General features: G+C 49.1%; 1 protein-coding gene across 4 annotated transcripts in view; it reads left to right on the top strand.

Annotated features, from left to right (window-relative positions):
• Positions 1-23698, top strand: part of ESRRB (estrogen related receptor beta) — a 105504-nt gene that overhangs the window by 64471 nt on the left and 17335 nt on the right. For 3 of the 4 annotated variants that reach the window (XM_065872935.1, XM_065872936.1, XM_065872938.1), the window contains one exon: positions 8411-8527. The exons of the other annotated variant lie outside the window; for it this stretch is intronic. In XM_065872935.1, the coding sequence (XP_065729007.1) occupies positions 8411-8527 (117 nt within the window). The remainder of the gene's footprint in view (positions 1-8410; positions 8528-23698) is intronic. 4 annotated transcript variants of the gene reach the window in all.

Raw genomic sequence — 23698 nt, 5'->3', positions numbered from 1 at the left:
AGACATGGTTCTAGGTGTTGGAAAACAGCAATGAACAAAGCAGATAATAAACAAGCTAAATAAACAAAAGTCAGGTGATGAGTGCTAAGAAGAAAAAAGAGTGGCGAGTATATGCACTAGTTTTGTGTATTTGTGTGTGTACAGAGAAGGTTTTTTCCCTTATGGTTTGAGATATGGTGGCCAATCTTATTCTTGATCCTTTGTATTTGACTTTTTTTTTTTTTTGCGGTATGTGGGCCTCTCACCGCTGCGGCTTCTCCCGCTGCGGAGCACAGGCTCCGGACGTGCAGGCCCAGCGGCCATGGCTCACGGGCCCAGCCGCTCCGTGGCACGCAGAATCCTCCCAGACCGGGGCACGAACCCACGCCCCCTGCATCAGCAGGCGGACCCCCAGCCACTGTGCCACCAGGGAAGCCCTTGACTTGTTTTTAACACTCTTGCTGAAAGTTTTTAGGATCTTTTTTTGGTCTTCCATGATAAAAAAATCTATGTTGTGTGTATAGGTCTTTATATTATTATTTTTTTTTAGTACCTTCAGATACTTTTTAAAAAATGTATGTATTTTATTTATTTTTGGCTGCATTGGGTCTTCGTTGTTGTGCGTGAGCTTTCTCTAGTTGCGGCAAGCGGGGGCTACTCTTTATTGCAGCGTGCGGGCTTCTCATTGTGGTGGCTCCTCTTGTTGCAGAGCACAGGCCCTAGAGCGCGCAGGCTTCAGTAGTTGTGGTGCACCGGCTTAGTTGCTCCGTAGCATGTGGGATCTTCCTGGACCAGGGCTCGAACTGTGTCCCCTGCATTGGCAGGCAGATTCTTAACCACTGCGCCACCAGGGAAGGCCCTATATTATTATTATTATTATTATTATATTTTTGTTTTGAGGTAATTGTAGATTCCCATGCAGTTATAAGAAATATTACAGAGAGATTCCATGTACATAGATCCCATACATTTCACCCAGCTTCCTTCAGTGGTAACATCTTACATAACAATGTAGCATATATAACTATATGTAGCTATATGACATAACACATATGGGCTATATAACATAAGTATATATAGCAAGATACCACAAGCAGGAAAATGGCATTGATATCCATCAGCCTTACTCAGATTTTACTAGTTGTACACTCTCATCTGTGTGTGTGTGATGTTCTGTGCAGTTTTATCACTGCAAATTCCTGTGAGCACCACCACAGTCAAGATACAGAACGGTTCCATCACACAGGACTCCTGGTGCTACCCTTTTACAGCCACACCACCTCCCTGTCTCTTCCCTCCCTGACCCTGGCAGCCACTGATCTGTTCTCCACCTCTATAATGCTGTCCAGGTCATTTTCATTCATTCTTCTGGACTCTCAGCAGGCCTTTTGACCTGGAAACTCATATTCTTCTGGTCTTAGACATTTTCGTCCCTCCCCTCTTCTCGCCTTCCCATTCTCCCTTGGCGATAACTTCCTCTCCACTGTTTTCTCTTTCAAAAACTCCTCAGGGTTGGATATTGAGTTTCCAGGACCAATCTTCTAGTTCTTACCTCTTTTCTGGCTTATTGTCCATCTCTTTGATTTTTTGTTCTATTTTAGAGTAGCTGCTTAGTTGATTCTTTGGAATTTTTTTGTATTTTTAATTTCTATGAGCTCCATTTTTTAAAAAATAAATTTATTTATTTCTTTTTGGCTGCATTGGTCTTTGTTGCTGCACACGGGCTTTCTCTAGTTGTGGTGAGCGGGGGCTACTCTTGGTTGAGGTGTGCGGGCTTCTCATTGCTGTGGCTTCTCTTGCTGTGGAGCACGGGCTCTAGGTGCACGGGCTTCAGCAGTTGTGGCGTGCAGGCTTCAGTAGTTGTGGCTTGCAGGCTCTAGAGCACAGGCTCAGTAGTTGTGGCGCACGGGTTTAGTTGCTCCACGGCATGTGGGATCTTCCCGGACTGGGTCTCAAACCCATGTCCCCTGCATTGGCAGGTGGATTCTTAACCACTGCACCACAAGAGAAGTCCCTGAGCTCCATTTTATACTTTATTTTTATTGCATGCTGTTCTTGTTTCATGAATGCAGTATTTTTATCTTCTCAAGTCAACAGTATACTGAGTATTGCTTGTGGAGGTTTATTTCTCCTTCTTGCTTTGTCCTGGTTTCTTCCCACATAATTTTCCCCCTGTTTATCTTGGTTAGTTTTTATATTGAAGCTTTTCACAGATGTAGTGATAATCCTTGGCTGTCTTAAATGCAAACAGGGATAAAAAGCATAGAAGGAGCTTTCCTTTGGCTTATTTTTTATCTGCTGGTCTTTTTTTTTTTTAACATTTTTACTGGAGTATAATTGCTTTACAATGGTGTGTTAGCTTCTGCTTTATAACAAAGTGAATCAGCTATACATATACATACATCCCCATATCTCTTCCCTCTTGCGTCTCCCTCCCTCCCTCCCACCCTCCCTATCCCACCCCTCTAGGTGGTCACAAACCACCTAGCTGATCTCCCTGTGCTATGTGGCTGCTTCCCACGAGCTATCTTTTTTACATTTGGTGGTGTATATATGCCCATGTCACTCTCTCACTTCGTCCCAGCTTACCCTTCCCCCTCCCCCGTGTCCTCAAGTCCATTCTCTACGTCTGTGTCTTTATTCCTGTCCTGCCCCTATACCTGCTGGTCTTTTCTCTGATGCCATTTGTTTTTCCAGAGAAGATTGCTACAAATTCCCATCTTCGGGCTAGGGGAGTGGAGAGTGGAGGGTGGGAGTGAGGGTGTGGAGTAGATGTCTGCCTGCTAGAATTTGGGGAGTGAGCTTGGGGAGTGGGGCTGGGCGGTCTCACTCTTTGGTGTGCAGTATTCGGAAACTTCAGCTTCCCTTCTGCCCTCAGCTAAGCCTGGGGCCCCTGAGTCCGGATTCACTTGCTTATACTCTCCAGAGATTAAGTTGGCTTCTCTTGTGCAGGCTGTGGGGAGATCCTTGGTGGCCACCTGTAGTGGCAGCTAAGTACTCCTTAAATACAGACTTCCAGCAAATTCCTATTTTTACTCCCATACCTCACTCCATCTTCTACTGTGTCTTCAACACCTGAGGCTTTTTGAGGTTCTGCGGTACAAGGGCTTATTTCTTATCTGGAATCCCCTCTGGTTACTTTGGTTTTGACTTCCTTCATTCTTCCGTGACTGTTCTCACTCCCTTGCTGCCCTTTAGTGGGCTCCTGGGAAGGCATGCAGACATAAGTGGGTGATCCATCGAGGCATTTTGCACAGGAGTTATTCATGTCTCTCCAGGGGCGGTGTGGAGGGTAGACTGATTGGAAAGGGCAGTGGTGACAAGAGGAAGCAAGTGCATTAGAGGAGAGGGAAGAGACGACGGGCGTGGGAACTAGCTGCGGCAGGAGGGGAAGGAGGGTGGAAATATCAGGCAGGTGGGATGAAAAGGACCTTAGAAGTAAAGGAGAGGCATGAGTCTACGATGCCACCTCAGTTTCTGACCCAGGTGGCGGGTGGCTTAGTGTTGGCTTTGCTGAGACAAGGAACACAGTAAGAGAAAGTCTGGGTGAGGATGGGTTCAAGTGGAGGAAGTATGAAGAACCCAAGGGAATTCCAGGTGGAAGTAGCCAACAGGCAGATGGATATAAGGGTTTGAAGCACAGACAGTGCCTCTTGCTGCCCTTCCTTGCCAGTTACATAAGCTGAAGCCAGTGGCATGAATGAGATCATCAGCTGGAGGGTAAGGAGGAGGGAAGGGTGGAGAGCTGAGGACAGTGGACCGTGCAGAGATGAAAGGGAGAGTCTCTCTCCTCCAGGAGTGAGATAAATAAGGGAGTGGAACCAAGTGACTCCCAGCCCAGCCCTATCACTCCAGAGCTAAAAATGGTGGCCATTCAGGCTCTGATGTTAGCCAGCAGCCCCTGAGCCCATAAATTCCTCAAGAGCTGTTTATCTAAGCTCTGCAGCCCCCATCCCTGAGCCCCAGGGAGGGGACTGCCCACTTTCCTGCAGCTGTTTCAGGACAGCTGATGGGGATGCCCCTGGGCTTTCCTTCTCCTGGGGCACAGGATTGAAGAGAGTTGATGGTGGGGAGTTCCCCTGTGCCTTGAGGTCACACTGAAATCCAGATCATTCCTGACTCCCTCCCTCCCACAGGCAGCATCAGCTCTGAGGTCTATCTATGGGAGGCCTGGTCCTAATGTTCTTAAATGGCAGAATGGGTGGCTGGCCTCAGGTCTGACACCTGGAAAGGACTTACCCTGGGGTCTTCTGGCTATATGTACCCTGGCAGCCCTGATGCATGTAAAAATAAGCATGTTCAGTTTGATTGCTTGCCACCCAGTGCATGCACTTCACTAAGCCCTTTATGTGCTGAATCCGCAGGACTGTACAGTTGGGAACATATTGTGCCCATTTTACAGATGAGGAAGCTGGGGCCCAGAGAAGTTGGGTGATTTGCCTGAGGTAGAGTCTGCATATGTCTATACTGGGCACACTCCCAGGTTAGAACTCTGAATTTATGCTAGATGTTGGCTGTGTCCTTGTCCTGTGAGAGCCCATCCCCAACCCTGCCACCCCTCAGCCCCTGGTGAGTGAGTGTGTGTGTGTATACACGCCCCTCCCTGCTCCTGTGCTCTCCTAGACTGCCCTCCAGAGACCACAGGAATTCTGATGAATTAATCTCATCACTTTATCAAGAAGGCACTTACAGAAATTACAAGGCAAGGCCACCAGCCTGGCTTTGCTGGCAGTCAGCCGCTGGGGCCATAAAACAAATTGAAAGGAACAAAAATAAATAAATAAAAATTAGATCTCTCTCCCTCTCACACACACACACACAGCCACACCCACAGAGTCAAGAACATCCCTAGGTTCTTGTTAATGCTCAGTCTCTTGTTCTGGGAGAGCAGCAGTGCCAAATCAACAGATACTTATGGACCCCTTGCTGGAGTGACAACCTAAGATCTGTCCTTCAAGGGATTGACAGGCTGGCTGGGGGGCTGAGGCCAGTGAACGTGAAGAGTTAGCCACCTGCAAGTGGCATCCCAAGGCGGCCCGAGTCCCCATGCCCCAGGCCCTGTAAACTCACCGCCCAGGGGAGCAGAGCAGAGCCAGACCCCCTGGTTTCAAGTCCTTGCTCTGCCTCATCCTGGACTCTGCTCACCTTTCTCATCTGTAAGACGGAGAGGAAGATGTTTACCTCCAGTGCTGTTGGGAAAATTAAAGATTCGACATAAGAAAAGTAGGACCGCAGCTGCTTCATAACAAGCTCTCGTCAGTGTTAGCTCTCAGTGTGTATTGAGCACCTACTGTGTGCCAGGCACTGGGACTACAGAGAAAAGCTGATTTGGGAGGAAGAGACACACAGTGGCGACCGGGTGATGGAGAGAAGGGTCACCTTCCCAAGGGGGACCAGGAGGTGTGGGCAGGCCAGGCCAGGAGGCGGAGGGAGCAGAGTGGCCTTGTCCTAAGCAGCAAAGGCCTGGGAGCCTGGGAGGTCACTGAGTTCCAGGAACTGGTAGTTACGCAGAGCAATGGGGAAGGCGAGGCTGGAGAGAGAGGAGGGGAGTGGGGTGGAGGCCGGGGCCAAATCCTACAGAACCTTCTAAGCCGGGATAGACCTGGATGGACTAGCTTATGTATGGGATTTCTTCCTTTCTGTTTCTCTCTCTCTCTCTCTCTCTCTCTCTCTCTCTCTCTCTCTCTCTCTCTCTTTACAATGTTGTGTTAGTTTCTGGTGTACAGCAAAGTGATTCAGTTATATATATATATCTATTCTTTTTCAGATTCTTTTCTATAATAGATTATTACAGGGTATTGAATATAGTTCCCTCTAGGTTCTCGTTGTTTATCTTTTTTTTTTTGCGGTACACGGGCCTCTCACTGTTGCGGCATCTCCCGTTGCGGAGCACAGGCTCAGTGGCCATGGCTCACGGGCCCAGCCGCTCTGCGGCATGTGGGATCTCCCCGGACCGGGGCACGAACCCGCGTCCCCTGCATCGGCAGGTGGACTCTCAACCACTGCGCCACCAGGGAAGCCCCTGTTTATCTATTTTATATATAATAGTGTTTATTTGTACGTCCCAAGCTCCTAATTTATCCCTCCCCTGTTTCTCTTTTTAATCTTACCGTGCTTATGTGAATATTGAAATTATTTCCCAAGAAGTCACAAAGAGAGTGACCTAAGAAATGGTTAGGGTCAGGTAATGGAAGGGAGGGGCACACGGAATCTTTATTCCTCCCCTTTCCTCTTACCTCCCATCCTCCAGCACAGAGGATGGCTTCTGGCCCCCCTCCCCACAGAAGCATGGTGCCGGCTGGACTTGAGAGAGAGAGAGAGAGAGAGAGAGATCTATAAGATGCTCCAGCCAAATCGACCTCTGTGAGCCTCAGTTTTCTCACCTGTACAAAATGAGGATCGGAATCCTCACTGGGACGTTGTGAGTGCTCAGTGTACTTAGGCATCTTGTAATCGGGGCTCAATGATTTCAGTACTTCAAAACACTTTTGTCAGTGGTGGAACCTGGTTCATGCTTGTTCTCAGAAAATCCAAATGCTACCTGGGGAGGCTGAGGCACGGGGACACCTGAGGACAGCCCCTCTCCCCTTCCTCTAGACCACCTCAGTAGCTGGGTTAGCATAGGGGCCTGTCTGAAGTCCCCAAGCTTCTTGTGGGGTGCAGGGGTGGCACAGCGGCTCTGTGTGGCCTCGGGTAACTCACTTCAGCTCCCTGACTCTCAGTTTCTTGGTCTGTAAAATGGGGCGCTGGTGGGTCCCAGAGGGTTGCCGTGAGGATGGAGGGATCTGAGGCAGGTCACGCTCATAGCAGGTGCACAATGAAGGTGGCTTTTATTGCTGCTAAAGTGGATGGGTTGTGTGTGTGTGGTGGGGGGCGGGGTTCTGGGCACAGGCAGGCCTGGAGCTGCCCTTTCTAGCACGGTGCAGGGCTGGGAGTGGCCTTTTGGAGGCTGCTCCGTGCCAGGCAGTGTCCTTGTTGGGTGAGCTGGGCCCAGGAGGGGAATCTGGGCAAGCGGCTTGCTGGGCATCACTTGTCCCTGCTCCCTGAGAAGGTGGCAGCTGGATGGGTGTTGGGATGAAAGGTTTGCAGTAGTTCAGAGTCTGTTCTCTGAAAACCACAGACTCAAGCAGACTGCACTGGCTGGGACGGGGGCCGAGGAGACATGATCAAATCCAAAACGGCACAGTGGTCCGCTGTCCTGCACTTGTATCTTTCTATTGCCTGTCTCTCCGCCCACCCCCAACAATTCCAGTCCCTTTCCCCCTCCCATTGCCTTTCCTTTGGCCTCCAGGCTTGTTATAGCTGCACAGTGCACATCTGTGACATGAGTGCAGACACGTAAGAGCACTCAGGGCAGATGCTGTGCCCCTACGTTAGAAAGGCAGCTGCAGCCTCTCCCGACCATGCTGTCAGCCCTCCCAGGATGAGGCCCTGCAAAGGGACAATGGCCTCCCCAGAGCATTCGAAGATCAGCTCATCCTGAATAAGACTGTAAACCACTCTGTAAGCCTCAGGTTTCTCATCTGTAAAATGGGGATGGTATCAGTACCTACGTCATGGAGTTGCTATGAGGATTCGGTAGATTTTTTATTCAGCAGGCTGGTCTTGCACGCCTTCTGGGCAGCAGGGGTTGATCTCAGTGCAATAGAGATGACGTGATGAACAGCACACCTCTTGCCTTCGTGGTGCTCACAGCCTACTAGGAGCATGGGGTCAGGTTCACGGAAGCCATTATTATCACCCAGTTAAGGGGTGACATGGAAAATTAATCACAGTTTCCCTCTGCAGTGATGAACTGTGCTTAAAATCACCAGCTCCCTTCAAATCGCGCTTTACGATCTTTAAGGCAGTCTTCTGCACCTGGTCCCGCTCAGTCCTTCATTTAGCAGATACCAGACTATTTTGCAGACGAGGAAACTGCAACTCAGTGAGAGGAAAGTGACTTTCTCAAGGTCAGCCAAGCTGGGTGGCCTGGGCCTCTGCCGTGGGATGTGGGATGCAGGCCCCGGTCCCTGCGGGCTCAGAGCTGCCAAGAGGTTTTTCCCATGAGTTGGGGCCCAGGCTGGAGGGCATAGGGCCGGTGGGCCACACTGATGTTTTGGTCAGCAGTGGGATAAAATTTCTCTGCTTGGGATAAAATGTCAGCTCAGTGAGTTTTGATGTCCCAGTTCAGTGGTGGCTTCAAAACTGTGGGTGACCATTCTTCAAAGCTGTGGCTGCCTGGCCGACCTGACCTCTGGTACCGGGATCTCTGTATTTAAGAGAGTAGGAAACACCCTGGCACGTGTCTCGGAGCACCTCCTACTTTGAGAACCACTGCCCTGTGGGAACCTCGGGGCTGGAGAGTAGTGATTTGGTCGGTGAATCCCCATCCAGCCTGTGGCTGGCAGATGGGGGCAGTACCTGGCAACCCTTCTGTGTCTGCTTACAGGGAACATTGAGTACAGCTGCCCGGCCACCAACGAGTGTGAGATCACGAAACGGAGGCGCAAGTCCTGCCAGGCCTGTCGCTTCATGAAATGCCTCAAAGTGGGGATGCTGAAGGAAGGTAAGAGGCCCCGCTTGGCCATGCAAGGCGGAACCGAAGCCTGGGTCCTGGGCAAGCTCTTCTTCCCACGGGAAGTCTCAGACCCCCGGGAAATGCCAGCAAGCTCAGGACCTTCTCCCTGAGCGGCGCACGAGAACAGGTCTCTCCCTGTAGCCCGGGTGAAGGCCCTGCCCCCCAGGCTGCCTGTCTCACACACCCTGCAGGCAGGTGTGCAGCCTCCAAAGCTCTCCGTGCTCTCGGGACGCTTCTGGGCAACAGGAGTTGGAAGTTCTCCATTAAAGATCCTTTGGGGAATCATGACCCCACTTGGGCCTTAGAAAAGCTGGCTTGGCGCTCTGGGGAAGGCCCTCGTCGGGGCCAAGAACCCTCTCCACCCTGGGAAGGAAGGCTTGGGATGCTTTATTACCTCTCGGTGGCCCATGGAGTGTGGGCATGCAGAGAGCAGAGACATTGAGGCCCAGAATGACACGTCACGTACCCTTCACCTGCCAAGGTCAACCTCTGTTTCCCAGCAGGTGCACAGGACATGGCTGTCAGCTGGCCAGTGTTTTCCTCCTCCTGTCCCCTGCCCCCACCCCCATCCTCTCTCTTCCCTTTCCTTTCTCTGCCTCTTGCCTCTCTTTCTCCTCTAGAGCCCTGCCATCCAAAACGGCAGCGTGAGCCACGTCTTCTAAGTGTAAAATACACACCAGATTTTGAAGACTTACTAGGATGATAAAAAGGAGTGTAAAATATTGTGGTAATAAGTTTTTAAATGATCACATGTTGAGATGATGATATTCTGGACATATTGGATTAAACAAAACATATTATGACATTGATATCACAGCTTCTTTTTACCTTCTTTAGTGTGGCTACTAGAGAATTGTAAGTGACCTGTGGCTCTCGTTATTAGGACAGCACGGCTCTCGGTCTCCCGCACCACCTTCCCTGTTGATCTGCTCACGCCGACGAGGCTCGTTTAGTGCCATTTTTGGAGACGGGTAGTGTGTGTGTGTGTGTGTGTGTGTGTTTCTCCCCTTCCCCTGCTTTCAAGGGGAGCCAGTGACAATTTCTACAGATCAGCTTTTATGATTCTGGGCCCTGGGATCCTTGCAGAAATGAGAGGAGTCAGGAAAAGAGGTGTGTGCTGGTGATCAGATTATCCAATCCAGAGGGGCTGGGAGAGGAGAGGAAGGGGCAGGACTGGAATGCAGGCCTTCACTGGGAGGGGCTTCTGGAGCCCAGCCCAGCCTTTACCAGCCTTTAAGAGCCCGAGGCCCTCCTCCCATCCTGGCTTCCAGGCGCCCTCTGGGAAGAGGGCCTGAATCTAAGGTGCTTTGTTAGTAGGACGACTTGGACGTTGTTGTGATGTGGAAATCGGGGACTCCCTCCGTTTTCCATTCCAGGCGCTCCCTCCACCTCAGCTGAGCCCGGTTCCTCCACCACCCCTGTGTCAACATGGCACATCGACCTTTAAACTGCGTTTCTTACTAGTTGTTTCATGCAACCCATTTGACGTGGAGGAGGCCCCTCAGCTCTTATTCGCATGCCAGCTGCTCCACCCGGGGAACCAACTGAAGAAGCAGTTCTCTTTCTAGATTAGAAACAGGCTGTGCTGGACCTGCTGAAAGACTGTGTCTGTTCATTTTGATTCTCCCCAATTTTGGTCTACCCCTGTGTGGGGTGTGACCCCAGCTAGTGGCTGAACCAGGTCCTCTGTACCTCCTCCAGAGCATCCTGGGGTGCACAGATGAGGAAACTGAGGCGCAGAGGCCCTCAGAAGCGTGCCTCCGCGCTGGTCTCCTGGCTCCCCCCTCTGCATGCTGCTGAGAAGCAACCGAAGGCTTTGTCAGCCTTGGAGAGACTCTGCTCTTAAGTCTGTGAGGATGTTCTGGGAAGCCAGGTGTGAGGGGCCTGACTCGGGCAGGGGCCAGCTGTCCAACAGCCTTTCCTAGTTGGAGCGTGTAGCCTTCTTGGCTTACTTCACAGCGTCTGAGGAGCTTGGAACAGAAGAAGCTGATTGCTATCAATATACTCCTGCATTTGAAGGGAGACAAAATTGAGTCCGGCAGCGACTCACGCTGGTTTGAGGGGAGCTGGTCCCAGAGCCTGGAGCTTCTCTCTGTTCTGCTGTGTCTGCTCCGCATGGCCCAGGTCAGGGGCGGGGAGGCTTCCAATCCCAGGCCACCTCGCCGCCCCCCCAGGATTATGAGCAGGGAGGGAGAGATAAGGAAAAAGTGGGGACCGCCACTTGAAATCCCTGGACCACCTTGCAACCTTTGAGCAGAGTCTCTTGAGGGGTTACCCGGTGCCGGGAAGAGAGCAGGGGTACTTCCCAGTGGTGCCCCAGAAAGGCAGAATGATGAGGGGATCCACAGAGGCAGGGAAGCAGGTGGCCGGGGGCGCAATCCATCGGCAACAGCAGGCCAGGCACCCCGCCAGCTACTTAAAAGGAGTGAGATGGACGCTGTGTGTCCCAGGATGATGGTGTGGGCTGCTGGGGGAACGAGAGCCTCAGGTGGGGAGCACACGCGTGGTGGGCATCTGAGGCTGTTGGCGGGAGCCGGGCAGGTGTGCTGAGGTGAACTTCCCGGGGGCTCAGCCCTCAGGAGCTCTGCCCCAGGAGAAGGGCAGTCACCAGAACGCTCCCTCCGCCCCCCCCTGCCCTGCCCCCGCTGCTGACGGGGGAAGATGACACAAAGGCTCTGAGCGCCTTCGTTCAGCTCTTCTCCGCAGTACAGAGCCTTGGCAAGATCCTGGGCTCTGAAGCTCCACGGGGACCGGCCCCTTAAGAGGAGCGCGCCTCCTCGAGAAGCCTGTGTCCCTGCCAGGGAGCTGCCCTGGCTTCTGCTTTTGTTTAGGTGCCCGTCCCCCCACCCCCCATCATGTGCAGGCACCCAGCCTCCCTCTGTCTCCCTCAGACTCTGACCTGACTCTGAAATGCAGACCCCAGCCTTCCCCAGGTGCCCCCCCCCCCCCGCCCCATCTTCAAGGCTCCTCGACATCGGGGAGCCAGGGGCTGGGGTCCTGGGTCTTCTGGGGGAGGGGGATGGAGAAGGGGAGAATGGAAGACCAGCCTCCCCCTCCTCTGCATCTCACCTGCACATCAGAACGCTGCTTCCCTCTTCTGTCCAGAAGCTCTGGATGCCTTATTCAGTCTTTCCTTTCTTAAGTAAAATAACCTGAGAGAGCGCCACGTGATTTGGGGGCCCAGCAGCTGCCAGGGAAAAGGTCAGAAGTGGGACTTTCTTTGGCTCAGCCTCTGCCTCGAGGCTGCTGTCAGTTCTGGAAGCGTCGGCTGTGGAGCACAGGTGATGTCCAAGGGTCTGTCTTGCTTCAAGCAAATCCCGTGTATGAAAATCTGTATTTTCAGAGAAAAGAGTGATGATTCTCTTTATAGGAAACTGAATACAAAATATGCTCTGGGCTGGGTGTCAGTGCCTGTGTCCCCTCCTGGCTCTTAGGTATCCTTGCTTTGTCTATGATTTCTCACTTACGAGCCTGGGCCTGCATTTCTTCACCTGTCTATCACTAGGTCAAGGTGAGGACCAGATGGGACGACTCCTTGGTAAGATCTGCTGTGGGACCGCTTTAAAATGTCAGCTTCCTGGGCGTGTTAAAGTAATACTGGGTTCAAAGATATTCTGCTTTGTGCCCATTGTGTTAGGTGGGGCATACTAGTGTCCAGCTGCCTTGAGTTTCCTCCTGGATTGGCTGGTGGGAGACTTAGAGGTGGCATCGCCTTAGGCTGACCCCGTCTGGGGTCTAAAATGAGAATGAGAGGGTCCCTTGGGAGGACCATGGAGACGCCCTCCCCAGATAGGTGAGGGTGTGGCCTGATGGCCTCTAAGCCAGGAGAACCTGGAAAACCATTTGCTGCATGTCACAGGGGGCACCCGTACATCCGGGAATTCTGCAAATCTTCCCGCACAGACTCTCCCCGCAAACTTCTTCTGCTCACCTCACTTTACCTCCCTCAGGCCACCAGCCTCCCGGGCCCGCTTCATTTCCTCCTCCCCTCAGCCCCTGGTCTGCCTTTCCCCAAGTGTTTTCTAAAAGATATTTGATTTCAGTGAAAGCTGGGCTGACATCCATGCAATACGCTCTCAATCTCTTTGTGCTTGTTGGGAAGGCAGAGGGCTCCTCCGGGGATTCTGGGTAATTGGGTTAGTGGCCAGCTCATGTCAGGAAATTAAAAGGAGGCCCTGATCAGGTTCCCGCTGCATGGGATTTAATGGCTTTGTATTTATAGAGTATCCCGCCTCTAGCCCATGCCAGAAATACCACTTTTCTGGCCCTGTGAATGAAGAAAGAGGATGAGAGATGACTTGCCTTTAAAAATTCTTTTTCTTTTCCAAAATACATTAGTGTTCTGAAACAAAACAACTCTCGAGCACTTCAAAGAATAGTTTTGAACTAGAGCCCAAGAACTCTGATGGCTGTTTGTATCCCCTGAACCACCTTCCACCCTACACACACACATGCTCACACACACACATCTGACGCCTCACAAGATCTTCCCATGTGGCCTCACGCCTTGGGCCACTCAGGCACGATGACCTGATGACCTCTGGTTGGGGAAGTGTTAATTGAATGAAGTCACAGGAGATGGTCTTGTCTGTGCTGAGCCCTTATTACTGTTCATTCAGGGCTTCTGGCTCGTCAGACATTGGATAACAGGTTCAGTGGTCATACAGACCCGGTAAAAGCCCAGCGGCACCATTTATCAGCTCCTTGGGTGATTTACTAATTTCTTGAAGCCTCCCCTTTCCTCCTCTGTAAAATGGGAATGATAGTAGTTAGTTGCTGTTTCATCTTGCTCCTGATTCACCAGGGAAAACCCCTAGAGTTGTACCGCAGAGTAAAATGTTAGTCACTGATTTAAGATACTCTGCATCATGTTACATCACTGGTTTCTTCCGTGTTTCAGAAGGCAGTTGTGAATCTCCCGTAGCTTCTTTCCCTGCTCCTTGGCCGATGACCTTGCTTGATATTTGCTTGAGAAAATAGAAACAGTCAAGTGGGGAATTTCTAAACTTCCTGCTGTTGAATCCGCAAACCTACCTACTTGTTTTCTGTCTTCACTCTTGGTAGAGGTATTTCTGTTCCTATCAAAAGCCAGTCTCCCCATCTCTGCACTGAATCGCATTCCTCTTTCTTTATTAGGGACTTCACTCCTATAGTATCATGTCTGCTTCCAACCCCATCAAACCCTTCCTCACTGCTGGATCATTTTCATCAGCACCCAAACAGAATTTAATTTAAAACACCCACAAGTGTATTTTGATCCAAACTTGATCTCTGTTCAGCTGCTGCTACCTTACCCTGCTCCCTTTCTCAACAAAACTTTCCTGAAGGGTTGACAGCCCTTACTATATATCTATCCACTCTAAAAATAAAAATGAAAACAAGCATAACACTTCCTTAAAAAGTAAGCATTGAGGGACTTCCCTGGTGGCCCAGTCGGTAGGATTTCGTGCTCCCAATGCGGGGGGCCCAGGTTCAATCCCTGGTCAGAGAACTAGATCCCACATGCGTGCCGCAACTAAGAGCCCGCATGCCGCAACTAAGAGATCCTGCGTGCCACAACTAAGACCCAGCGCAGCCAAAATAAATAAATAAATAATTTTTTTAAAAAAGTAAGCATCAAGTAGATCCAGAAAAATATTTATAGTATGTTATATTAGTTAGGGTAAGGCTAAACTTCTGTACAAAGAGACTCCCTCCCTCAAAGCAAAAAACTCAAACCTAAGCAAGATAGAACTTTAATTCTCTCTCATCTCTCATATAACAGTCCAATATGTCTAAGGTGATCCAGGACTGGTTGGCGGCTTTGCCATCCTTAACAAGTGGTTTCCACTTGTGGACCCATCTCCGAGACAGCCAAAAGGAAGAAAAGCCTGTATCCGATCCCTCGAAGGGCAAGACCCAGAGTAGTACAAGTTCCTTCCATTCACAGCCCATTGGTGGAATCTAGTCACTCGGCCACACGTCTTTGCAAGGATGTCTGGGAATTGTAGTCTTTAGCTGGGATGCCATGTGTCCAGCTAAAACTATGTTGGGATGGGAAAAGAATAACATATTTTAAAGGGCAGGCATTGTCATTTGCCAAAAACGTATGTGAAGTAGGAAGAATATTGATAACGTTCCACCCAGTCTAAGAAAAAGAAACTTTATCCTTACTTTTGAGCTTCCCTCTGCCTGAGCCGCATTCATTACTTTCAGGGGCAGCTATCATCCTGATTCCACATTATTTTCCCTTGCCTTTCTTTATGGTTTTATCATATATTTGTATCTCAAATCATATCATGTTTTTCAGTTTTAAATGAAATTATACTATACATATTCTTCTGCATCTTAATTATTTTAATCAGTATTTCTGAGGTGAATGCTTCTTGTTGCATGGCGCTATCATTCATTTATTTTCATTTCTGTATTACAGGAGTCAGCCGGATACATATTTTAGGCTTTGTGGGCCAAAAGGTCTCTGTCTTAACTATTTAAATCTGCTGTTGTAATGTGAAAGTAGCCACAGACAGTATGTAGAGGAGTAAACAGAGTTGTATTCTGTGAGGTACTTGTCTGAGGCTTTCCTCAAATTTTCTGCTTTATTTAGAAATCTTTATATATTCTGGTCATTTTTATGAGTCATTTTTTCAGTAGCTGGTGGTGTAAAAATCTCATTTGTAGCTTTCTTCTCTTTATGGCATCCTTTGATGAACAGAAGTTAATAATTCTAATAAATTGAATGTATCAGTCTTCTCCTTTATGGTTTGCACTTCTGTGTCATTAAAATATATATTATTTATTTACTTAACCTGCTACTGTAAAGATGCTTTCCTAATCTGCCTTACCCATGTTGGTCTTGGATCCTGCTGGACTTGACTTTTGAGTACAATGAGCTGGCTCCAGGATGGCAAATTGCTTTTAGCTGGACTGTCAACTGTAGGGTGGGGACCAGCTGCCTAGAATGCACGATTGGAAGGCTTCTTAGGCAGTGCCTGGGATCAGTCACAGCAAGAGTGCTGTGACTGATTAGCAATGTCTGCCACAGACTAGGAAATGGAGGGTGGTGGCACAGCTGACAGCTTTTTGCCATGACTGATCTAGTGCAACTGAGTTTAAGTGATTTGCCCAAGGCCACGCAGCTAGTAAATAACAGAGCTGGGTGGAATCTAGTCTCCTTGGTTATACAAGAATTCCTTCTAAGAAGCCCAGTCCAACTCATTGAGATGCCTTGGCCAGTAGCAAAGCCTGTAGCCCTTCCTCAAAGTGGGAAAAAGAGGAAGGGAGTGGAAAGGGAGGCTGGGCTGAAATAGTCTTTCCTGGTTAGGTGTTCAGTTCTAGAGACTTTTTGGCAGCTGGGAATGCAAGGATAGGACAGCCCTACTGAAACGTCCTTGGGGACACGGTGCCCTGGGTGAGAAGGGTCCAGAGGAGAGAGCAGCAGGAGAGCGGACACTTCCTTAATAAGCCGAAGGCCAGGGTCTCATCACCCAGTACCATCTTACCCATCCTGGAGCAGCTGGCACAAGCCCTGGAATATTAGGTGGCATGTGTGTTTATCCACCCGCAAGGCTCTCTGGGCTTATAGTGAGTCAGGAGTGAGGCACTCTTCACCATTATGATATGGCACCAGATAAGGGGCAGCCCGAGATAGCTGTCCTGTCGGAGGCAGCAAGGTGAGCTCACCTGTCACCCAGGACCTCCTGCCAGACAGGGTGGCTGAAGGGAGCTCAGATCGTGCGGGGGGTGTAGATGAGTGTTTAGGCAGGGCATTCTGCTGGGCTGGGGTATCCATCAGTGTGTCCACGTGACCCACAGCCCCTGGGCCCTCAGGAGCCCAGAGTACTCCTATCACCTTTTGTGTGATTTGTTCCTCTTTCTGGAGATGAGTCAGCTATAGTTTGGTAGAACTTATAGGTAGAAAGTCAACACCTAAGTCTCCTGGAAGGAACACTGGTTAGACAAAAGTACTGCATAAAATAGGTTTAGTGCATGCTCCCCAGACCTGGTAGGTAGTCAGAATCATTAGAGGAGCATTGCAAAATTATCCATTCCTGTACATCTCCCCTATTGACTTAGAACCTCGAAGTGGGTAAGTCCTTAAGGTCTGCGTAGTTCAAAGGCTTTCGGGGCATTCTGACAATCATACAGGGTAGGTGGTCTCAAGTTCAGGGCAAAGGAGATAAGACTTAGAGATTAAGGTTCAGATCCTCCCTCAGACCTTTCCTGGCTGTGTGGCCCTGAGAAAGTCACCTGACCTTTCTGAGCCTCAGTTTTCACATGGGAATAATAATAACCATCATGTGTTCTCCCTCCCTCAATTTTGGTACACAGATCAAATGACATATGGAAATAGCTTTGTAAACTCTAAAGCATTGCACACATCCTTAATAAACCAAGGACATTAAATTGTGTGTGTGTGTGGGGGGGGAGGGTTTCTAGGTAAGGGGAAGAGAAGAGTCTTGACCATGACAGCTTTGCAGTGTCAGGACGGCAGCTCTGCAGAGGAGGCAGAAGAAGGACACAGGTTCAGAGCCTCTCCCTCTCTGCCTTGTCTGAGCCTTTCCTGTGGGAAGAGAAATGTGATGGGGCAGCGCCTGGGACAGGCTGGGGGCCAGGTGCAGGGCCAGGCTTTTCTGAGCTTTAACCGGTTATTTTTAGTGCCTGGGATAAAAGAAAGAAACTTAAAACTGCCCCCACGCTGCTGCCGCCCTGGCACACTCTGCTATTTTTACTTCGGAAAGGCTGGGATCTCATCCAGCGTCGGGGTGGGGGGCGACCGAGGGGAAGGGGGGGAGTCGGAGGGAAGCAGGAATTATTTTACTTCCATTAAGAAAAAAGTCAGAAGCCTCATCTTATCAAGTCAGCAAGTGGACATGTGATCCAGGACACGGCAGCCGCGGGCTCCGGCTGCTCTGACGTGCCTGCAGTGTGGATAGGTCAGTAGATGGGGCAGAGGCTTGGGGGAGCCCCACTCCCCTCCCCACAGGCAGTTTCTTCCTCAGAGCAGCCCAGCAGCTTCTTTGCTCTTTCCTGTGCCCTGAGCTGGGAAGTGGGATTGGACGCTGTAGCTATAGGGCCACCAGCCTAGTGATGGTACCGCTGGGGGTTGGGGACTATATGGCTGCAGCCGAGCATATCCAAGAGAGTACCTGTGTTGGCGCTGTGTGCCCCTGGGCACAATATTCAACCTCTCTGAACCTTAGTTTCTTGAGAGTTTTAAAACATCTGACCCACGGTAGTTATAACTAAAGGGGTATGTTTCTCTCTCTTCCCATGAAGAAAGCTAGCAGTTTAAGGCAGACACTACCACTTTCACAGGCAGATGAGAGGAAAGAGATGACTATTGAGGGCCTACTGTGTACTGAGCACATTACTATGTTTCACACATTTTATGTTATTTAATTCCACTAATCAGAGAAAAGTGAAGTATTTTTAAAAATCTTTTAATAGCTTTATTGAGATATAATTCACCCATTTAAACTGTACAATTCAGTGGTTTTAGGTATATTACATTGTTTTTTTAATTGTGGCAAAACATATTCAACAAAATTTGCCTTTTAAAAACTTTTTATTTTTCCCGGCCAAGCTGTGTGACTGTGGGATCCTAGTTCCCCAATCAGGGATTGAACCTGGGCCATGGCAGTGAAAGTGCTGAGTCCTAATCACTGGACCACCAAGGAATTCCCTAAAAATCATTTTTAAGTGTACATAAAATTCAGTGGCATTAAGCACGTTCAGTGTTTTGCAACCATCACCACTACCTGTTTCCAACACTTCTTCATCATCCCGAATAGAAACTATACTATAACTCCCATTTCTCCCCCACCCCCACCCCTGGGATCCTCCAATCTACTTTCTGTCTATTCGAGTTATTTCTTATAAATGAAATCCTACAACATCTCTCCTTTTGTGTCTGGCTTATTTCACTTAGCATAATGTTTTCAAGGTTCATCCATGCCATAGCATGTATCAGAACTTCATTCTTTTTTCATGACTCAATAATATTCCATTGTGTGTATAATTCCACATTGTGTGTCAGTGGATACTTAGGTTGAGGAATTCCCTGGCAGTCCAGTGGTTAGGACTTGGCACTTTCACTGCCAGGGCCTGGGTTCAATCCCTGGTCGGGAAACTAAGATCCCACAAGCCACACAGCTCAGCCAAAAAGAAACTTAAAATTAAAAAAAATTTTAAAAGGACCTTTGAAAAAAAAAGAAAGGATACTTGGGTTGCTTCTACCTTTTGGCTATTGTGAATAATACTGCCATGAACATTTGCAGATGAGTATCTGTTCGAGGTCCTGATTTCAGTTCTTTTGAGTATAGACCTAGGAGTGGAATCGCTGGGTTACATTTCCACAAGTAGTTAAACAAAATTTTAATTAACCTTTTAAATTTTGATATAATTGTAGATTCATATGCAGTTGTAAGAAGTAATACAGAGAGATCTCATGTACCCTTTACCCAGTTACTCCCAATGGTAACATCTTGCTAAGCTATAGTACAATATCACAGCCAGAATATTTGCTTTGATACAGTCAAGATACAGAACAGTTTCAAGGGTGAAGTATTGATATTTTTAATAATAATTACATTGGCTAACATTTGTTGAGCACTCACTACATATTCATGACACACTTATGAATATTTAAATTTTGGCCTGCACATGTTAAAAGATGACACAGTGTTGAACTGTAGTTAAAACAAAGGATAAGTATTTATTATAGTATTTGGAGCTCTGGTATACTTTACATGAGAATATTATTGATGCTTTTTTAAATTCAGAAAGTATCAATAAGATGATATAATCTAATAATTCTGGACAGCAATTTTAAGTTAATTAGTATTTTAATATGCTCCCTGAGCCTACTTTTTTAGATATTTCACTAACATAAGAACACAAACAATAAGGCAACTCTTATTTCAGGTTCAAGTCCCCGCCTTTATTTTTTTCCATTTGCTGTTTGTAAGACTTAAGCATCCTAATTTAAAAAGTAATTGCCCATTTTATCAGTGAAAATTGCTTTCTGCTACAAGTTACGGAGAACTTGACTGCTAGTGGCTTAAGCATCGATAAATGAGATTGATCGCCCCACCTAAGAAGACCAGAAATGGCCAATTGCACAGGCTTCTCAGCCACAGCATCAAGGGCTCAGGCTCTGCCTTTCTTCTCCGGTATCCTCACATGGCTGCCTCATTGTTACAAGGTGGTTGCCACAGCTCTAGGCTTCATCTTCCAGGTCAGGGCAGTAGAAGGGCAAAAAGAGCTGCACCAACTATGTCTGTCTCTTTTTTTTTTTTTTTTTTTTTATGTCTGTCTCTTTTATCAGAAAAACAAAACCATTCCCAGAAGCCCCCACCATGGACTTCACCTTACATCCCATTGGCCAGAACCAGGTCATATGACCAGCCTTGGTTACCAGAGAAACTGGGAAAGTGGGCAACAGGAATGCTGGGACTGGCTAGGGCTCTCTATGAAGAAAGCCCTATGTGCCTATGAAGAAAATCCAGTCTCTGTTAGCATGGAAGAGGGGGAATGGAATGAAATTGGGTGGGAAACTAATAATGTCTGCCAGATCCAACTGTTAGTATTTGGTGATCCACTTCTAAAGGATTCATGATACAACATCTTGCTGTATTACCTCTTGGGGAGGGGCTGTTTCTTTCTTTCTTTCTTTCTTTTTTTTTTTTTTGATAAATTTATTTATTTATTTTTGGCTGCTTTAGGTCTTCGTTGCTGCGCACAGGATTTCTCTAGTTGCAACAAGCGGGGGCTACTCTTTGCTGCGGTGTGCGGGCTTCTCATTGTGGTGGTTTCTCTTGTTGTGGAGCACGGGCTCTAGGCACACGGGCTTCAGTAGCTGTGGCACGCAGGCTCAGTAGTTGTGGCTCGTGGGCTCTAGAGCAGAGGCTCAGTTGTTGTGGCGCACGAGATTGGTTGTTCCGTGGCATGTGGGATCTTCCCGGACCAGGGCTCGAACCCGTGTCCCCTGCATGGGCAGGCGGATTCTTAACCACTGTGCCACCAGGGAAGTCCCCCAATAAACACACATTGGCAGATAATAAGTATAAACATAGACCAATGTCTGTTTAGGCAGAGCGCAAAGGAATTCAGACCTCTGTCCACTGTCTCTGCCCTTGAGGGGCTGACCTTTCTCGCATCAGGTCGCATCAGTACAGACAAATGTGTGGAAGGCGAGGAGGTGGCTGGCCTAAAACACTGTATAAAATGTAGAACATAAAGGGTACTTGAGCATAGAAGGTGGATGCCCAAGGATGTTCAAGTCCATAAAGCGTTGTCTTATGGAAGGGAGGTGGCCTTGTTGGATGGGATGCAGGGTAAGGAGTGATCTGGAGAAAGAATTATCTCAATACAAGGAGGAAGTTTCATGAGGAATAGGCTGCCTTGAGAGCATGAATTTCTGGAGGCTGGAGAGACAAATGGAAGCTGGGGCAAGGATCAGACCCTGAGATTCTTTTGTTTCTTAACTCTGAAGAGCTTCATTTTAACTGGGCACGTCATTTTACTCAGACACTTGGTTACTGACCGCAGGCTGTGTGCTGAGCTTGGGCTGCAACGATAAATGAAAGTCCTTGTCCAGAAGTTGCCCACAGTCCGCCAGGGAGATGGGCACACAGTGCGTGATGGTGAAGAGTTGTTTTGACCTTAGTTGCTGTACAGAGAAAGAACAAAGGGAGCCCAAGAATGGCGTGGCCAGCTCTGCCAGGGGAGTCTGGAAAGGTTTCCCAGTAGAGATAATAGTTGAACGGGGCCTTCAAGGGTACCTTTGATGGTATGGGCAGGTCACTTAGGTGGGGGCCCATCTGCCCAACCCCAGCCTGGGTCTATGCCCCAGGACCCCTCTACCCTAAATGGTCTTTGATAAACCCTGACTGTGGGGCAGTGTAGGTGGGGGGGAGGGAGAACTCAGAAAATGGGGCAGACCTGGGCCCTGTCCTCCAAGAACCCACTGAATTGGAGGTGGCATGTGAAGTGCCAGGTGGGTGTCAGAGCACAGAGCCATGGGAGTGATGGCCTCACCTGGCTACTGAAACCAATTCCCAATTTACCAATAATTTTCCCACTATGATGTCATTTGTCACAACAGCCACATGCGGTGAGCAGAGTTGTTACTACCATTGCCCCCTCCCCTGTATCCCAGACCAAGGCCACGAGCGCCAGCTTGGCTAAGGCCACACAACTCATAAGGGACCTTGATCGCTGGATCCCGTGGGCTTGAGTGACTTGGGTTTGTGTTCAGAGTAGGACTTGGAAAGCAGACAGGAAGCAAGGAGAACACACACACCTCATACCAGGGATCAATCCGTGCATAATCAAACACAACAGGCTACTTTTTTTTTAAACAGAATAACATGTTAATTGATACACTTATTGATTGGAGCTATTGACCATTGTGCTATAAAGATCTGTGGAGAAAATTTAGAGAGTTTATACCTGCTGTGCCCTGGGAAGTCATACACTGGAATGGCAAAGAGCTTGGATATTGGCTCATTTATTGGGCACATTGCTAAATCTCTGGGAGTCTCAGTTTTTCTCGTTTGTAAAATGGGGATAATAGCACCTGCTTTATATGCTGTGGCTTAAATAGGGCAACACATACAGAAAGTCCTCCATAAGTTAGGCTGTTCTCATTATCATTATCAATGTGACTTACCAGAGGGTTGTACACAGCACAGGGGAAGAGTAATAATAATGATGACAGCGGTGATCATAGTAACAGCTCACATTTTCTAAGCATACACGTGGCACATTGGGTGCCACGACAGTCCCTGGAGTAGCATAGTGAGCAGCCTCTGGCTGTCAGGGGCGCCTAGTCGTTCGGGGAAGCCCGGTGTGTTATTGGAGCCCAGGAAGAAGCACCCAGCCTGGGTGGAGGCATATCCATTCCTGTATGTGTCAAGACTTTCTTGAACACCCACGAAGAGCCAGGCCCTGTATCAGGACAGAGAGTATTTCACACGGATGCTGCGACAGAGGTGGCATCTGCCCATCTTCTCGCCTTGCTGAGGGATGGGCGCCTCTTTTTACTTTTGTGGAACAGTTCACTCTCCTGCTGACATCTGTCTGGGATCAGGCAGCCTGGGTGGGAGGGGGAAGCTCATGAGACTGGCATCTAGCAGACAAAGTCAGTGAAGCGGGGAAGGGGTTCATCTTGGACTCCAAGTCAGACCCTGGCACATAGTAGGTGCTCAGGAAACTGGGGTCCTCACAGTCCTTTATGCCTGACGCTTGGCATTTTCACTCTTGGTCTTGCCAGCTTTCCAGGGGGAGAAGCTTGGTGGAGGGTTTGACTCGCCTCGGGTGTATTAGGCAGGGCTGAGCTGCTTTGTGACTGTGTCACAGGATGGGGTCAAGAAGACTCTTCCAAACAGGGAACTTCTCCCCAAAAACCTTTTCCCCAAAGGGAGGAACCGTCCTCCTTCCTGCCCTTATGTGCCTGCTCCTTCTACCCTCACAGAAGGGGCCGGGAGGGGTGAGCCAGAGTCCCATCAGCACATGAGTTTGGTCTTGTGCTGGATGGGATTCGGCTGCCCCTTCAAGGTCCGAGGTACTGATGGATGTGGATTATACAGCCACATCCGCTAGGAAGCTGCGGTCGTTATTGACTTTCTTCCTGAGAACGCCTCCAAAATAAACTTGCCTACATTCATGTCCTTATCGCAGTGTCTTGTCCCAGAGAACCCACTGTAGAGGTGGTCAGTTGCAACCCATTCTGACTCTCGAAGCAGAAGGGGAGTTCATTGCACACCCGTCAGGAGGCTCAAGGACCACACTTAGCCAGACAAGGACCAAGGGAAGCCCCTGAGAGCCCAGGCACGGGAGATGCAGTAATCAGGAGAGTCTGGCCCAGGGCTGCCCACACCCCTGCGGCTGACAGCACTACTGCTACCCTCCCCAGTAAGATGACTCACAACAGGGGAATTGCCTTGAAATAGGAAGCAGGGGTGGGATGCTGGGTAGACCCTTTCCTGGGGAAAAGAGTTCACTACAGCCATGTTCAGCATCAAACACAAAAGTGCCAGGTTGTGGGGTAAAAAGGATGCTGCTGGTGAAAGGGCGAGCACTGATTGGCCCCCAAAAGACAGTCCCCTCAGGCAGTCTGGCTGGGTGTGCTTACAGCATCCTCCTGGTCCTCCGAGCACCCCCGTGCGCTAGGAA

This window comes from Phocoena phocoena, chromosome 2, assembly GCF_963924675.1.
Source record: "Phocoena phocoena chromosome 2, mPhoPho1.1, whole genome shotgun sequence".
Classification (NCBI taxonomy): domain Eukaryota; kingdom Metazoa; phylum Chordata; class Mammalia; order Artiodactyla; family Phocoenidae; genus Phocoena; species Phocoena phocoena.
The sequence above is the reverse complement of the archived record's forward strand: the minus strand, read 5'-3'. Positions and strand labels throughout refer to the sequence as shown.